The sequence below is a fragment of the Pygocentrus nattereri genome, chromosome 19, assembly GCF_015220715.1.
Source record: "Pygocentrus nattereri isolate fPygNat1 chromosome 19, fPygNat1.pri, whole genome shotgun sequence".
Classification (NCBI taxonomy): domain Eukaryota; kingdom Metazoa; phylum Chordata; class Actinopteri; order Characiformes; family Serrasalmidae; genus Pygocentrus; species Pygocentrus nattereri.
In genome coordinates, this window is record NC_051229.1 from 36,279,737 (window position 1) to 36,298,823 (window position 19,087).

The window sequence follows — 19,087 nt, forward strand, 5'->3', positions numbered from 1 at the left end:
CAAGAAATCAAACTTTTTACGGCCACTATTAATAAAAATAATAGACATCCATAATAAAGTCTTAATATTTTGAGAATAAAGCCGTAATATTTCCAGAATAAAATCATTTTAGAGAAAAATATCCTACTATTTCGAGAATAAAGTCGTAATATTTCAAGAAAAACATCATATTATTTTGTGGAAAAAAAAGTAATATTTTGAGAAAAGACGTAACATTTGAGGATAAAGTGGGCTGACTGTAGGGGGACTGCCATAACTGAAAATACAAACCAGCAAGCTGAACACAATGACGACTGTATCAAAAGGGTCTTTTTTGCATTTCTTTACAAATGTATACATTTGTACATAGATAATGTTTTTGCAAAGGAGGCAGCCGTTTTAGCCAATTACACACGTATTACAATATTCCTAAATAACATCTGTGTATTCTTTTGTGTTTTTGTTTTCATTACAAAGCAAAAGAAAAAGAGAAAAAGGCAAAAACAATGTTCAAGCAATTGAGGAAAATCAAGAAATCAAACTTTTACTCCCTGGACAGAAGATGGAAGAAAGTGTTTTGTGCGTGAAAATATGACTAAAAATCTATGCGCCTATTGTTGGTTAGCATGAGAATCCTATTTCATCAAGCACTGGCCTTTAACTACCATTTTCAGGTAACTCTGTATTCTGTCAACTCCGCCTTCCTCAAACATTTCTGTAAATACAGAAACAAAGTGGAGGAGTAACCTCCATCACTCGAGCAGACGCAGCTGCAGCCTAGTTTACGGCGCAGAAGCGAGTAGCATGGAAAGCATAAGCACAGGTCTGAAAGAGACGCGGGCGAAAGCACCAGGAGCCGCTGCCTGCCAGAGTTTTATTTCCATTTCATCAAGGTTTTACTTCTTCTTCATGCTGGAGCCCTGAATTTTGAGCTCAGAGACATGAGTCTTCTTCTTGCTTTCTGCTGCATCGTCTTTTTCTCTGGAGGAGCAAAACAAAATCGTGTCAATAAAGCTGCAATATTAAAATGCCATATTTGATATTAAAGCTATGTAACTAAAGCAGCTCTATAGAGGTTTGTCCATCAGGGGGCACTGTAGCCATTGAGACTAATGTTTTGAATGGCAGTATTTGCAGAGCCGTTTAAAGGGAATGTGGCCGCATCCAGAGCGCCGATCAGTTGGCATTAGTGCTACTGAGTGCCAATCGGTAGGCATTAGTGTTACTGAGCGCCGATCGGTTGGCATTAGTGCTGCTGAGCGCCGATCGGTTGGCATTAGTGCTGCTGAGCGCCGATCGGTTGGCATTAGTGCTACTGAGTGCCAATCGGTAGGCATTAGTGCTACAGAGGGCCGATCAGTTGGCATTAGTGCTACAGAGGGCCGATCGGTTGGCATTAGTGCTACTGAGGGCCGATCAGTTGGCATTAGTGCTACAGAGGGCCGATCAGTTGGCATTAGTGCTACTGAGTGCCAATCGGTAGGCATTAGTGCTACAGAGGGCCGATCAGTTGGCATTAGTGCTACAGAAGGCTGATCGGTAGGCATTAGTGCTACAGAGGGCCGATCGGTTGGCATTAGTGCTACTGAGGGCCGATCGGTTGGCATTAGTGCTACTAAGCGCCGATCAGTTGGCATTAGTGCTACTGAGGGCCGATCGGTTGGCATTAGTGCTACAGAGCGCCGATCAGTTGGCATTAGTGCTACTGAGGGCCGATCGGTTGGTATTAGTGCTACAGAGGGCCGATCGGTAGGCATTAGTGCTACTGAGGGCCGATCGGTTGGCATTAGTGCTACTGAGTGCCAATCGGTAGGCATTAGTGCTACAGAGGGCCGATCAGTTGGCATTAGTGCTACTGAGGGCCGATCGGTTGGTATTAGTGCTACAGAGGGCCGATCGGTAGGCATTAGTGCTACTGAGGGCCGATCGGTTGGCATTAGTGCTACTGAGTGCCAATCGGTAGGCATTAGTGCTACAGAGGGCCGATCAGTTGGCATTAGTGCTACTAAGCGCCGATCAGTTGGCATTAGTGCTACTGAGGGCCGATCGGTTGGTATTAGTGCTACAGAGGGCCGATCGGTAGGCATTAGTGCTACTGAGGGCCGATCGGTTGGCATTAGTGCTACTGAGTGCCAATCGGTAGGCATTAGTGCTACAGAGGGCCGATCAGTTGGCATTAGTGCTACTAAGCGCCGATCAGTTGGCATTAGTGCTACTGAGGGCCGATCGGTTGGTATTAGTGCTACAGAGGGCCGATCGGTAGGCATTAGTGCTACTGAGGGCCGATCGGTTGGCATTAGTGCTACTGAGTGCCAATCGGTAGGCATTAGTGCTACAGAGGGCCGATCAGTTGGCATTAGTGCTACTAAGCGCCGATCAGTTGGCATTAGTGCTACTGAGGGCCGATCGGTTGGCATTAGTGCTACTAAGCGCCGATCAGTTGGCATTAGTGCTACTGAGGGCCGATCGGTTGGTATTAGTGCTACAGAGGGCCGATCGGTAGGCATTAGTGCTACTGAGGGCCGATCGGTTGGCATTAGTGCTACTAAGCGCCGATCAGTTGGCATTAGTGCTACTGAGGGCCGATCGGTTGGTATTAGTGCTACAGAGGGCCGATCGGTAGGCATTAGTGCTACTGAGGGCCGATCGGTTGGCATTAGTGCTACTGAGTGCCAATCGGTAGGCATTAGTGCTACAGAGGGCCGATCAGTTGGCATTAGTGTTACTGAGCGCCGATCGGTTGGTATTAGTGCTACTGAGGGCCGATCGGTTAGTATTAGTGCTACAGAGGGCCGATCAGTTGGCATTAGTGCTACTGAGGGCCGATCGGTTGGCATTAGTGCTACTGAGGGCCGATCGGTTGGCATTAGTGCTACTGAGTGCCAATCGGTTGGCATTAGTGCTACTGAGTGCTGATTGGTTAGTATTACTGCCAGTGAGTGCTGATTGGTTAACACTGCTGCTACTGAACGCTGATTGGTCATTTGCAAATTACAATTTTGCAGAAAGCTCCATTTTTATTTTGGACTAGTTCACAGTGTGTTGGCAGTTCTCCTTAGAAATTCTCTGATTTTAGGAAGTTTTCTAGCACATAATTGTAGACGTCATGTATGAAGCTCACGATTATATTGCAAATGCACTGTACTGAAATATAGCGGTGATTTCTTAATATAACAGCACTCATCCTGAATAATTTTGACCAAACCTATGTCTGTTTGTTGCATCATTTGAATGCATCATAGGTGAACCTATAGAAAAGCTGGTCAGGATGCTTCCCACACACATTAAAGTATTTAATGATATACGTTATATATATTATTATATATATATGATATATTATATTATATGATATATATTACTATGCTGTCAAAAGCAATAACACGATTACTATATATTGGACAGCACTAATGTCCCAATTATGATATACTGCACAACTCGATTATCACAATAATATGCTGTGTAGCCCTAATATCACAATAATGATAAATTGTTTAGCCTTTAATATTAATAGCCTCAAATTAATAGTAAGCCCTAAGGTTTATACAGAAATTAAAGCAATGAGCTACAAAAGGACTTGCATTATAGTAATTTTACCACAGGTGAGGGGTGTTGTTAGGCATCTTAAAGCAGACACTTAAGACATTTAAGACATACGAGTAACATATTCTTTCCTTTGTATGACACAGTTCTACAATAAATGCTTTTAAAACCTAACACTGAATATTAATAGAAGATGTGTGAGCATATTAGTTCTCACTTGCTGAGGCATTTGTGAGTCCTTTAAACAAAACAGTGTTCTTAAGTTAGGTTTATTTGTTTTGCATGGTTTGTTCTGGAGTTTTAGACATTTAGACAGTTTTTGAAGCATAGCTCACCTTTGTGTGTTGTCTGGGCCGGCGATGGCTGCTCTGTGCACTGCTCGTTGCTTGGGGGCCTCCAGACGGGACATTGGTGCGGTGGGCTGGAATTTGGACAGCTCCCTCTGCCACTCCTCATCGAAGGACTGGGCTTCAGCTACAAGGCCAAAGAGGTGAGGGTCAGAGGTCAAGGGTGAGGGACAGTTTTGGGATTCATGCACAGGGTGACTAAATAGAGCAAGTGCTAAAATTTGACCTAGTGTTTTGTTTCCAGTTACTGAAAGGTAAATAAATAAAGACAAGAATGTCTTATAGCTGGCTGGGCTTGGATGTAGCTGAAACATTAAACCAGGCAGACAAATCATAATCCAAGGCTGCTTAATATTCCAGCTCAAAATTAATAAAACAATGATGAATTATTTTGAGAAAATTAAATATCGCAATTTCTAAACACATTTTTATTAATGAAGTAAGACAAACAGAACTCTGCTGAAATCTTGGGGATTTTCTTGGCTGCTTGGTACTTTTTTACAGTAGCTGCAACTGTAGCTTGTTCTGATTTGACATTATCTATGCTGCTTTGTAAATGCTGTAAATGACATTAAACACATTAAAAGAAGGACGTGTGTATTTATGATATACCCCACACTTACTCTCGTCCATGTTCTGGAAATCCTGGTTAAGCTCCTTCTCTCCGGTTTTTTGGTTGTGCTTCCTTTCTATGACATGGCCTCTATCCTGGATGTGGTGGCCAATGGACATCTTTTCTACTCCACTCTCTGAGTCCTTGAGAGCCCGCCTGGTTTCCCTAATCTACACATAGATACACACTTCTGTTACTGTCCCACTGTTTCCTGTATGTCTCTAAAGTCTTCACACACAACTGTTCAGTACTGATGAAAATACAATGGGCCAGGTTAATAAATATTGGGCCACACCAAACAAAATGTGTGGCATGGAATTGTGAAGGTGATCAGTGCACAGACCTCTCCTTATTGCTGATGTAATTCTACACGTGCCCCATCAAACTGGACTAGTTAAAGAGCTAGTGATCGTAAAGGGGAATTCCACCAATTTTTCAAAAATCTTTTAATTAATAATAGTTATAGTTATGATGTAAACAGTCATTCAGAGTGTTTTGGTGTGAAACACTCTGTTCTAGAGAAACTTACAGAGTCAGAATTGTTCACAGTGGTGGTGACAGGAACCAGACGTACACCTCTAACATCCCTCTGGTGCCTGAGACATTATGTGTGTTTACATGCACTTAATAATCCAATACCTGCAGAAAATCAGATTTTGTCAGTAATGTGATCAACACATTTACATACACTTAAGTAATCAGATAATGGGGAAACTCCGGGTCTACATGAGTCAGACCGTAATCCGATTTCTGCTTTGCAACCAGCCAATGAACTCACATATTACCTGAAAATATGAACATACATCATCTATAAGATGAAGAATATTTAAACCCTTTATTTCGTGTTTGGTTTCAGTGCCACTCAGAAAGTGTTTTGCTACATACACAGACTGAGAAATCCGAAAGAAATCAGAGTAAGAGTTTACATGCACGGAGAAATATGATTACTGAGCTCTTTATCGGATTTCTTAATCGGATTTCTAGATCAGAGTATGGTGTTCACATGACCATTTGACTGATCAGATAACTGCAGAAATGCGATTACGATCGAATCACTGAGTGCATGTAAACGCACTCATTGTTTTGCTCCCATTTACCATTATATAAAGTGGTTATATCTGTGTTGTAGTCATGGCGACCCCTGGTTCCTATCACCACCACTGTAAAGAAATCTGAGTCTCTATGTTTTGCTACAATGAACAATTTCACATCAAACCACTCTGAATGACTTAAAGTTTACTCTATTGTTTACATTTCAGTGACTGAATTATGCAGACATTTTGAAAAACATGTGCAATTACCCCATAGTGACCAATGCACATCACCTCTCTTGGCGCCATAATGTACATGCTATAGGAAAGAAAAATAAAAATCAGAGCTGATGATTGTAAGATGTACTCTTTGCTTAGACTGCAGCAACAGGTTTGATTAATGTAAAGTAACTGCAGACCTATCAAAAGCAATGTGAACTTCTATTCACAGTTAAAGTTGTGACAAGACAAAATAAATAGGTCCAGTTTGTGAAACTGCTTGGCTGTGGAGGAATGATGACTTTACTTCTTGTATTAAATCATCGTAGGTCAGCAAAATCACACTGAGACCGTTGTAAAATACTTAATATTGAATTCTGTCAGGAAAATCACCTTCCTCCTTTTCTACAACTGGACTTGTTATGATCAATCCAAACAAATCAAAAGTAGATTTTTAAATATATTAGTTACTTAACAGAGTGAGTGTACATACATAACTTGACAACAAGCATGACTAGAAATGTTTGAAAACATTGTAGAAACATCACTCAGTCCATTTCATCTTCTTACCATCGGACTAGTTCAGCTGTTATTTTTTGTGGGGTGGTGTTCTGTTATGAATCAGTACCGTCACAAATATAAAGAATGGAAAACATGGTAGTGCCATCGATGTGTCAGGTAAAGAGTAAAAGTGTAGCAGTAATTCTTGTTAGCGTATGAGAACAGGTGTTTACCTGACACTCTGCCGGTGGTGCGTTTCATGAATCTAGCCAATGGTGTTTTAATACTGGCCCCTGTTCCTCAGTACTCACCCCGCCGGGAGCGCACCGCATCTGAGTGGAGGCCTGGAACACTTTGGGTGGCTCATTTCCGACTTTAGAGTAGGTCATGACTGAGGAGGAGCTGAACGCATGGGTGTTGGCGTCTGTGGAGATGTTCTCCTGAAACAAAATGAAGGGGTTCTAACCACAGGCCTTTCAGCTGTTTTGTGTCAACACAGTAATCTGAGCTGTCACAAGGACACTATTGCAGTTTCGAGTGTTGGGTGGGTCTAGAAGGAGAACTCACAAGGTTCTGGTGCATGTTTCCCATTCTGTTCCTCATGTCTGCCATCATGTTGTCCATTGTGGCAAAAGGGTTCCTGAACAAATCCATCTCCTGCAGGGACAGGCATATGCACAGACTTGCTGAGTTGACATGTACAAAATCAACCCAGGCTGTTCATACGGTGCTTTCAAGTGGCCTTGGTTTCATCGTACAAAACAAGTGTCCCACCAGGAGGCACCGCATGAACATCCTTCAAAGCCAAATTCAATGCAACATAAATTGGCAGCTGGTGACATCAGTGCTGTTTACATCATGGCCAAGAAGCAAACAGTAAAACAACAAAAGCAATCAAATAAAACTGTACAGTATGGTTAAATAAATTTTAAATGATGTACTTTTTTTATTTCTACCACAATTCAGGTCAAAAAAACTTGTAAAATAGCCCAAATTGATAGACACTATACAACATTTGGCAAACAAGCTACAACAAACGTTTCACAATGTTCATCTTTATGTGGGAAGTGAACAAAGAGCTCTCCCTCCGAGAAAACTACTGCCCTATTTGCATTTCAAAGCAGGTTTACTGCTACTTACAGACTAGTAACGTCTCTTATTTCACCTCATATCTCATGACAAATATTAAACTAACAGTTAAGCTGATTAATGGCACATCATAACAAGCCGACAAATACTGTATGCATGTAATATAACATTATTTCCATGAATAACATCACATCGTATTGCATTTACACAACTATCTTGCAGTGTAAATAAAAAAGGGATTTTTTAATAACTGGTAATTAAATTTTAATAACTGGTAATATATATAATAACTTTTTAATAACTGGTAATTATATATCCATATATATATATCCATATATAACACCACAACAAATGACAGTACACTGACTAAACAGTGTTTGCTCCCATCAATCCCGTCTCTTATTCCCCGAGTTTCTTTCTCTCTATTTGTCTCTCTCTCTTATTCTCTCTGACATGTACACACATCCCTTCTTATGACCTATATTATCAACTTCTACAGCTCTTCAGTGCTCCTAGGTGTGCACTGAGGGCAGCCTCTCCAACGCTCTCCTCCCATACATCACCACTTCAATCTACGATCGCTACTGAAGTCTATCCTTAGGGCTTCTCCGTCATAACTGCTCATCAAAGCATTCCCTCCGACAGCCTGCTGGACAGTTCAAAGAGTAGGGGGCTTTCAGAGTATGTGCTCTTATGGCTAAGAGCCCTTGTGGCGTTAACACACGCTCTGAAGAACACATGGAGCCTAAGGCGGGGAATGCACCACATCAAGTTGTTAATGATGTGACACCAAAACAATGACTTGTACTTCTGTAAATTGTGAAGCGCTATAAAGATGTGAGAAATACATGCTTGGGAGAGTCGGTCCCTTGTCCCAGAGCCACATGTACTAAGCCTTTTATTCCAGAGTCAGGCGCAAATAGAACACATTCTGCTTAGGTTTTATGTATGAAGCTGGTGTAGAAATGTACACGTAAAGTTTATGCATCATGTATACGTCCAAAAGACTGTAAACACCAGCTCGTCCCGCTTTTCTTCTAAAATGAAGGGTGTTGATAGGGAGTTTGTGCTGCAGCATCTACTCTTATGGGAAGACTTTACTCTAGATGTTGACCATTGCTGTGAGGATTTCATTGATCAGTTCTGGATCATAAATCGTTCTAAAAGTAGGGCTGGATGATAAAACGATAACGATAATTATTTATGTTCAATACATTTTCTATATAATACTCCATTCTCACACTCCCACGTTCTAGCGACAGCCCTGGTTGCGTGTTCTACTGCAAGGAACGCGACACTACTCTGCTGTCGCCAGGAGAGGATGCACTTTTGGGTTTTTCGACATGATTAGACAGTGAGGGGGCCACGAGTAAGATGGAGTTACACTTTCCCTGTTTGAGTGGAGCGACCTGCAATCTGTTCTCCTGAGTGTGAGTGACGAGATCAATGGTGTGACTATACTGTACTACCGTGAACTCACCCCTTTCCTAACATCCTAGCAAGCTTTATCGTGTTAAATCACGTCTGCCCAACACAAATAATGCGCTGTAACAGCACTCAGACAGTCATATTTAAGTGTTAGCGCATTCCCAAGCAACGAAAGTGAAAGGAAGAAGTGTGTTCATGTCAGTTACAGCCCTGATTTAAACGAAAGTAAACTGAGGAAGCTGTGAGGTATTGGAAAGTGGGAGAGCACTATCTTCCCAGGCTAGATGTTTTTAGCAGCTGGCTAACTTCAAGCAGCGCTCCGTCATTCGCACAACATGGCGAACTGAGGACACTACAGATCAGACACGACACAAAAGCACCGCTTTCAGTTTAAACATACCTAAAAGGAGGACTTGATATATTGCGGTTCACCCATAACACGATAGAAAAGAGAAACCCAGTCGTCTGCTAGCTGGTGTCTGAATACTGTGATATGCTCTGACATGACTGTGGTAGGACTGATGGCAGTAAGGCGTTGTGATCCATCACTGACCTACCGAGCCATCTAATATTTGCTGTTCCTACCAAGTTGACATTGTTGAGAAACTAAATTGTTTAACTCTGTTTTTGGCCACAGTTTAGCATTGGTAACTGGATAGCCGAGCGCTCGTCACCAGACAGCTAAAAATAATCTGTTTTCTTTCTTAAATTGTGACTATTTAAAAAACTGCAGCTGTGCTTTTCCAGCTGATAAAAATAGCTAATCAGACACTTTCTCCCACTGTCCCATGACAGATCTGTGTAATGTTCCACTGTTTGTGAGTGTTTGTCGTGTTTCAGCCATAATGGATAGTTTAAAACAGCGATTAACCACTCAGGAGCAAAAATCAGCCTTCAAACTTGAAAGAAATAATGATTTGCCATTTATCGCGATATGTATCCATATCGACCGATATTGCTTTTCTTTATCGTGATAACATTTTTGGCCATATCGCCCAGCTCTATCCAAAAGTATTGGATGGAGCTCCATCACTCCACAGAATACAGCTCCACTGCCCCACAGCCCAAAGCTGGGGGGGCTTTATACCCCTCTAGCTGGTGCATGACATTGGGATTAGTGACCTCAGGTCAGGGATGTCTGATTGAACACCCTGCCCTGAGCTCATGTGAGGCTGCTCCATACGTGACACCCTGCATTCCAAAATATGCCTGAATGCAGTTGCAATGTGTGCTTACAATCTGCACTGTTTCCCAATCTGGGCTTTGTGAGTGGAATTATAGCCAAGCTGACAATAATGTGACACCTAAATGATCACTTGGTACTTTCATTTTTGTCCCAAGCTTGTCGATGGCTCCACTATTTCACTGCACCCCACAGTACGAGTACGCAGTTCTACGCGCAGCTTGACTAGCCAAATCCTTCCTAAATCATGTGTTAATTTGAAGCGCGCTGCGACTGAACACTGTGGCCGCATCAAGTCACATTTCATGCTGCACCTGCTCAAGTATGGACATCTGGCCCTCGGAGTGCTAGTGTCTTTCTAAGAATGCAGATGCCTAAAATTGACCCTTCATCAGATCTAATTCCCAGAAGTTCTCCCATTGTTTGTGCTGGTATTCTAAATAAGCCCAGCACTGCTATGCCAGCATGAATCTGTGCCAAGGTGGCAGATGTCCCGCCTGTGCCGATAAAAAGGGCATCCTAAAGCCCGGTGCTTCCAGATTACCAAGCTTGGCGAGATCTGACTGTTACAAAACTCGCTAGGGTGACCAGACCACAACGGTTCTGTTGCAGGACAGCATGGCCGCTTTTGCTGGACAATGTGGGATACCATGTGGGATGGGGGGTTAATCGATCTTGCTTGACTTAAGGAATGATATGAATAAGCTGCACACAGATTTGCATTAAAATAATGAAGATAAAGGTGTTTAGGCTTAGATGTTTCCTTACATTCTGAAACGTAAGGCTACAAATGAATTTTCTCAAGAACATCCAGCAGCACCAGATTACTTTGGGTTAAATATATCCATATTTGTCTGCTTCCCATTTGAAACCAACATAGAGCCACATTTGGCTGTTGTTATTTGTGCCTGAACCTGTCAATCAAATCCGGTCAAGGGTCGAATCCAGGCATAATGCCAACTACAACGAAGAAAAATAAAGCCAAAACTGATCCCAGGCCAAGGCATAAGGGGAGATATGCAGATGGTCAGTGTAAGGAGTTGTCGCTGGTACTGCCAGCCTTATGTCCCTGGGAGAGGCACAAAACAGTCTCTGTTGTGCACTTCAGGGCTGGGAGGATGGACAAAATCATTTGAATTATTATTGATTATAATTAAATAATGCATTAATTAATATACTATTAGTTACTCATGCTAACCCAAAGACAACAACATAATGAACAACCCTGAATGAATGAATAAATAAATAAATAAATAACCCTGATAGCTTGTTAGTTGTCCCTGGTCATATTAAGTCGATAGGGTCCTGTTTAATATGTCATTGGTCATTTTGCGCACGATATATCATATTTTAAATAAATAAAATCCTGTTTTCCATAATCCTTAAAAAGCAGCAGCAGGAAGGACAAACATGTGTGAACAGGTGTGTATGTGTATAAACCCTGAAAGTTCAGTACATCGGGTGTTGAGAGGACCACAGTCTTTGCAAAATTGATGCTTGTCACTGCAGATTATCCTGGCATTTCAGAGTGAAGCGGATTCTTTTCCTCTGAACTGATCGCGCAGCTCTATGTGAGCCGGCGTCTTGACAGCGCTGCATGAGCTCCTCTGAAAGGTCACGCTGCTGTAAACCTATCATCGCTCCAGAAAGAGAGCTAAAGACTAATAATGCCCCCTGAGAGAAGGCTACGGTTATCTTTGGGGTGCAAGGGGCACCTAGTTTAAACGGCGCAAAATCCAGAGCATGGGTGAAAGGTTCTTTCATTAACACACTATTTTGGGTGAACGGTGTGAGCTGGGAGCAATGTTGCTGACTTGAGTTCATGACCCATTTCTGCAGCGCCTCGTCACAGCAGAGGGGTCTCATGTAACTTCTCTCCCAGATGCTTTTTGCTTGACTGGGCTGGGAGGTGAAGATGACTCACAGCTCCAAAGGGAAAAGGTGCTTTTATTTTGGCGACTGATTTACAAACAATAGATCTCAGTAGGGGAGGGGATTCTGAGAATTATCAGTTGCAGATGCGACCTTAACATGACTCAGGTTATCAAAATGACAGCGCTACCGCTGAGTCTTAAGTGTGACTGACAATGTGGTAGGCTGTGTCAAATCACTTGTTATTTTCATTCTGCGTTTGTAATAAAGTATCTCCTGAAACCTGAGGGTAAGTAAGCAGGGAGGCAATAAAGAGTGTAATGTGATAGTTCCAAAAGAGTCTCAATTAAGCTCTGGACATATTCGTGGGGTTGGTGGAAGGGCCAAGTGTTAGAATGTGTATCTGCATCTGTGTCTGCTACAGAAAGATCCTCCAAAGCATGTCTGATACTTGATAGAGCGGTGGTGTGTTCTGTGTATGAAAGCTGATGACTTGTGTGGGTGCCAAAGCAGGTGTGTGAGAATACCAAACCCTCAAACACAGCAACAGACACATAAACACATGAATTTAGAATGGCCCCAGAGTAGACACCTGGAGCACCCCTCTAATAATTTAGGCTAAGCCAGCGGCATGACCTCTACCCAGCAGGCCCCATAAAACCAAAGCTTTCTAAATTCGCCAACCATGACCTAAATCAGCTCACACTATCTTCATGGCCTCCTTGTTGGCCTCGGACAGGAGAAGCCCAAAAGGAGATTGCAGGTCAGAGAAGAATCTGGCATTTGATGAAAGTAATCAGCAGGGATAAATATACAAGCCAGATGGAGGGAAGGTGGAGGGGTTATAGAGGGACATGGGAACTATGTTTAGCACCTTGGGGGTGCTACAGCAGGCCAGCTGGCCATCATGAGACCTCAGGTCTACATGGACAACCCAGCACACTATAAGTAGTGGGCTGACAGAGAGAGGGCAATCAGTACGTGTCCATTCTGTTTTGTATTGTCACTACAGTGGTCTGATATCAGGTGCATACGTGGTGTTATTAGTGTGTTTACATTATGACCAACAGAAAAGACAAATACACAAATGTATAGTTACGTTACTTTTTATAATACTAATACAATGTAGGGGGGAAAATGAAAAACATAAGGAAAGTTTGACTATTTCTCTTAAATCCAACAACTGTACATGTACCTGCAATTTTCAGAGAATCCAAACCTTTCAGGGATACATTTCCCACACCCAGATGAAGCCAAAGCCTAAGGAGGATTTTTCAATGGTGAAACTAATCTTTAGTCTTTAATCCATGTTCTGGAAACCAAATATAAGGGTTAATGGTTCTTCTGAACACCTCAGACTTTGTATTTGAGGGCAGATTTGCAAAAATGTTCAAAGTAATAAGATTTTACATCCAATTTGCCTGTTCAATGAGCAAACAAAGCAGAAACTAGATCTGCCAGCCTATGTTTAAAAAGCAGCGCTCCTTTTGAGTGTACGTGTCAACGGTTCAGTCAGTCGAGCCCCCAAGAGAGTCTTCAATGAGTTTGAGTGAGAAAGCAGTGTGTCAGTGGAACAATGCTGTCCAGGCAGCTAAAAATACCCGCAGGGCTAAACATAGCTCCTTGAGGGGCGATAAGGACTTCTCCTTCACTAGCAATCCTCTACACCCTGGACCTCTCCCTCCAGTGCTCAATACGTCTGAAACCACTATGCCAGAAAAGAGCCTCGGGTTACACCAGCATGGCAAATTTCCATCATGACCTCAGTAAACTCCCCTTGCTGGCATTGTTATTTTAACCACTGCCGTGCACTGATAGGGTAAAATGCTCGAAGATGGACACACGTTGAGGTTCTTTCACTCACTGGCCAGGATGGAGAGTATGTGGGTCAGCGTGAGTCGAGGAACTGGGCTGCGGTGTTGGATTGAGAGTAACGACCATGGGAATTGCAAGTATCCTGACCGGAGGACAAAGTTTGAACGCCGCGCCAAGTGAATAGACGTTCTAGGGGTCAATGTGTTTTGACATGCTAGCAATGTCAGAGCTGGTCCTGACCCATGAACACACACATCCTCCTGAGACTAAGCAATCAGATGACATCTGTACATAATTCTCAAAGCAGATATTATTATACACCCTTAAATATAGAATGAACGGCTGCCACAGTGCACAGGCTGAACCGTTAACTCTGGACTGACCTGACATCTGCATGAGGTAAAGCTGAAAGGGAAATTCTGAGAATTTTATTATTTAATTTCTGCATAATTATGTCAGTGGTTTGTGTGAAATGCGGCATTTTAAAGAACTTTTCACAGCTGTGGTAACAGGAAGAGTTTAATGCCTCTAAAATCTCCCTCATCAAAAGCTCTTACATAAAATGCTTAAGAGACAGTTTACAATAGTTGCACAATAAGCTTTTGGTCTAAATGCATTTTATATGACTAGCCTAAGTTTTTTTGTTTTGCCATTATTTTTCTGTTTATTTTCAATATAAAAACTCACATGTAGGTTCACTTAGTGGTTTTGTATAGGAACTAAAATGGCTATTAGTGTTGTAGTCATGGCAACCCCTAGTTCCTATGACCACCACTGTAAAGAAACCTGAGAATCTATAATCAGCCACACCAAATCACTCTAAATGCCTTTAACGACGCAGATATCCTGAAAAATTGGTGGACCTCTTTAAGGTTGGCTCTCGGTACTTGGCTCTCTGTACTCACTCTGTGGTCACTGTGGTGGGCTACGCTAGCGTTGGGCTGGTCCCTTCCCCTGCGTCCTCTGTCCCGGCCATCTGTGATACTGGGCGTGAAGCCGTGGCCAAAAGGATCTGAAAAACTCCTCAACATTTGCCGCATACGCTCATTGTGGGCCTGGAATGGATCGCTACCATACAGAGAGAGCAGGAAACAGTAATCAGACCTGAGTTCATAATCTCCTGAAGTGGCAAGAGATGTAAAACAAAAGATCTGGTCATGCATTAAGTGTAGGAGAAGACGGAGACAAGATATATGAAAGCCTACCTTGTTGAGCTAAAAGAGAGAAAAGAAGGAAAACGTGAAAATATTACTGGAGCGCAAACACGCAGGATAATTCATCAACTTTACCAGGTGTAAGTTGGAAATGCTTATGCATGCTGACTGAACAGATGGAGGGGAAGCCATGCATGCTGCATTTTAAAGTGATCTCACTTTAGCTCCACCGCATGCAGTTCAAACACAGCAGGCTGGAGCTACTTCACAGAGGAGTGCAGAATCTGACAATTATGATTACATAAATAAGCCAGTGTGGCGAGTTTAGGTCAGAATTACACAATGTTGTTCAATGACAGCTCAAACTAGCGTTTCTTCTGAAATGAAGGGTATTAATAGGGGGTTTGTCCTCCTACTGATTTTGGATGGTCAGTTCTGGATCACTACAACTCATCCCAAGGGTACTGGATGGAGCTCCATCACTCCAGAGAACACAGCTCCACTGCTCCACAGCCCTGGGGGGCTTTATACCCCTCTAGGGCTTGTTTGCCATTGGGCATGGTAACCTTAGGCTCATGCGCTGCTATTCCATCTCATTCTATTGGTCAGTGCTTTTCAATGGAAGGTATAAAAGCTGTGCATGTGCAATTGAACGCCCGTGTCAGTAATGGGTGCAACTTAAAAGGGAATTTCACCAATTTTTTAAAAATGTCTGCATAATCCAATCATTGACATGTAAACAAAAGTCTTTCAGAGTGGTCTGGCATGAAATGGTGCATTGCATGGAAACATAAACTCAGATTTGCTTTATTGTAGTAATGATGGAAAGCAGAGTTCGCCATGTCGACAGGGCCTGCAGTGTCTAAATGTACCCATTTCATTTTCTATTTAGATTTTAATATGTGAAGTTGAAGTGGTAAATCTTGAATATTAATTAATAAACAAATAAACAGACAAATTTAAGGCCAGAATATTATTGCAAAACTGTCGTGCAACAATGTCTCAATACGTCACTTCACAGCAAACCGCTCTGAATGACTTTATTCACATATCAACCCATCGGTTATACAGAAATTCGCAAAATCAGTCGAATTTAAAGCAGGATTCACTTATTAAACAGGCTTCTGGGCACGTAATAGAACATGTTAATTAATTAGTTATTAAACTAATTAAGCAATTTAAAGGTGACTTTAAAATTGTCAAAATGTCTGCATAATTAATTAACTGGGATATAATAAATAATTCAGATAGTTTTCAGAGAGGTTCGTTTTTTTTATGTGAAATAGTTCGTTTGTAGAGACACACACCAATTTCTTTACAGCGGTGGTGATAGGAACCAGGGGTCACCATGACAACACAAATATAGCTATTTTGAACGTACACGAGTCTTCAGAGCTTTTATATGTAATATTTATGACGGGAAAATAGTGGAAGATCTGAAAACTTTTGCCTCCTGTTTTCTTCCACCATGAATGGGCTCAAATAAGTTGATTAAAATACGTTTAGACCAAAACTTTATCGCAAAATTCACCTAAAGCAACGTCTCAGGCATCATGGAGCTTTTAGAGGTGGACGCCTGGTTCCTATCACCACCACTGTGAACAGTTCCGACTCGGTGAGTTTCTCTAGAACAGAGCGTTTCACACCACAGCACTCTGAACGACTTTGTTGTCATCGTAAACGTTTAAAAGTACAGACTTTGGAAACTCGGTGGAGTTCCCCTTTCATTTCGAGACGCTTCTAGTTAAGGTAAGATAGCGGCTCCAGCCAAAATTCAGACTGTGTAACAGGTGTCAGTGGGACGACAGTAACATATATGTAGAATTTCAGTCAAATTCAGGATATAAGGTACAACCTAGTGGTGTCACACTAAACATAAACAAAAAAATACTACACAAAAAAGTCTTCGAGGTTCTGGGAACAGCTGACGGAGCAAAGCCGTTAAGGTAGGGGAAAGGATTCAGAGACTTACGAAAAGAAGGGGTCGTCCTCGAAATCCCTGAGAAGACTGCCGAACATTTCCACAGGTTTAAAGGAGCCTTAACGAACCGGCTGTGTGAGCTTTATTAGAAAAAAGAAGTAAAGTCACAGGCTCTGCTGTCCGTTAGCTTCACCCTCAGCGACGCTAATGCGGTTATTATTGAAACTTAAAACGCATTTAGAGCTCACGGTTGTCCTGTGAGCGAACCTCGTGACCCGCTTCGGAGCTTCTGATTGGCTGGCCCTTGCGGGGCCCCTCCCCCGCTGCTTTTACCGTTGGACGGTGTTGAGTGCTTGATGTCATAGTAACGCCTGTTCTAGATAGAAGCTGCTTTCTAGAAAAGTCTGGAGCGATAAGTCATGTCCTTCATTTGGCGCTGCATAACCTGAACGCGACGCGTCAGTGTTTGTAAATAACGTGTCAGGAAATAACACGACAGATGTATTTTTAAAGTCCGTCATGTTGTTATTAAGGGGGTCTGTGTGTATGAGTTAAAGGGGAACTCCAAGATATCAAATGGTTAAGACGTAAACAGATCCATTCAGGTTTGGTGAGAGATGCTCCTTTCTTACCGAGTCACAGTGGTGGTGATAGGAACCAGACGTCCACCTTTAAAAGCTCGCAGAGGCATATTAAGTTAAATGGTTATTAATAAGTTGCCTGATGTCTGAGACAGTGTTTTATGATCGCTTTGAGACAAAGTTTTGGCTTAAAGTGGATTTCAATCAGTTTATTTTAAACCATTCATGGTGGATGGGTACACTGAATGTGATGTAAGGCAAAACAGCCCCCCCCCCCCCCCCCCCCCCCCCAAAAAAAAAAAAAACTTTCCCCCGTATTACCGTCACCAATGTTACACAGCAAACTCACAAGACCTAAGTACACTGTAAAAAATGGCAACTTAAAAAAAAAGAAGCTTTATGTGGTATTTTGTTGAGTATAAATAAATACTTTGAATGAAGGATTCTCTACGTCAAAGTGTTGTTTGAGTTGAATAAAACTAGTTCAATTGCTTGTTACCACATGAGGTAATGTTTTGGATTGAACTGACAAACTAGGTTCCCTGTTTTTAAAAATTTTTTTTTTATAGTCAATAAAATGTCTATATGTGTTGTACTCATGGTGACCCCTGGTTCCTAGCACCACCACTGAAAAGAAATCTGGACCATTTCACATCAAACCACCCTGAATGATTCTGTTTACATCTCAGGGAAATTTTGAAATAATTGTGGAGTTTAAGAAGTTTTCTATTTCTTGCTTTTGACTGCTTACTAAGATCTACCAAGAACAGCCTGTTTGACTGTTCAAAACGTTATTAAGACTAATGTATTCTTATTCTATAGAGCACACAGAGCTCATGTCTATGGATAATATGTTCTACACACAATAGTAACAATAATTACATCAAAAATTAAAATAGGAAAGGGAACACTTTCCTATATGGAAAGTAAAATGTATTTAACAAATACATTTGAAAATGTTTGGACATGGCCAAATTATGTTTTATACTTAATGTACTTTCTAAATTTTAGAATGAAACACACATACACACCTTCTAGCTGCTTTTCCTTCTTGGTCGCGGGGGGAGCTGGAGCCTATCCCAGCGGTCATTGGGCAGAAGGCAGGGCACACCCTGGACAGGTCGCTTGTCCATCACAGGGCAGACAGACACACACACCTAGGCACAATTTAGCACGTCCAATTGGCCTGACTGCATGTCTTTGGACTGTGGGAGGAAAGAGAGCATGCAAACTCCACACAGAAAGGACCCTGGTCACCCGGCCGTGGAATCGAACCCAGGCCCTTCTTGCTGCAAGGCAACAGCACCTAAAGATCATCCAAAGAGCTCTTCTCTAATTGGCTCGTTTCAACAAGCCTCACATAAAAAGCAATATGTTGAAACAGACATAGGCAGGAAAATGAAATGAAAATCTGTGTGAATAAGCCTGGTCATCATAGCTATGCTGATAACTGGGAGTTGGCTAGTAGCTAATGTTACCTAAACTAGCTACATGTTTTCAATCTCCACAGCAACACAAAGTAAATTGAAGTTGTTAGTTCGCTTTGAAACTTTCTATTTGAGATAATCTGGCTTCAACCATCAAAGAGGTGGTTTCAGCTGTGGTTACGATGCTAATAAAATAAATAAAATACGAAGCTGCCCTTTTCTTCAGTCTTGAGTGTCAGATGCTCAACAAAGCTGCTCGATATCGTCCGAGGTTTGAGAAACTGTCCGCAAAGCAAGCAAACAGCTTTGAACTGAAGTTTTCTGGGATCCTGTTAGAGATGTGGGAGTTGAAGTTAGCGTCTTATTTGTCAGCTTGTTTCCAAATTT

At 42.0% G+C, this 19,087-nt stretch overlaps 1 protein-coding gene across 2 annotated transcripts; it reads right to left on the reverse strand.

Moving 5' to 3' along the window:
• Window positions 1-805: 805 nt before the first annotated feature.
• On the reverse strand, window positions 806-16,912 carry mlf1 (myeloid leukemia factor 1). Of its 2 annotated transcripts, XM_017691853.2 has the most exons (8): window positions 16,744-16,911; window positions 14,823-14,831; window positions 14,523-14,685; window positions 6,798-6,887; window positions 6,542-6,670; window positions 4,490-4,649; window positions 3,855-3,993; window positions 806-960 (listed from the first exon to the last, which is right to left on the reverse strand). In XM_017691853.2, the coding sequence occupies exons 1-8, from the start codon at window positions 16,788-16,790 to the stop codon at window positions 876-878; spliced, it is 822 nt and encodes a 273-aa protein (XP_017547342.1). In that variant the 5' UTR covers window positions 16,791-16,911; the 3' UTR covers window positions 806-875. The 2 variants fall into 2 exon arrangements, with proteins under 2 accessions (XP_017547342.1, XP_017547343.1); XM_017691854.2 differs by lacking the exon at window positions 14,823-14,831 and having other exon boundaries at window positions 16,744-16,912.
• Window positions 16,913-19,087: the final 2,175 nt, after the last annotated feature.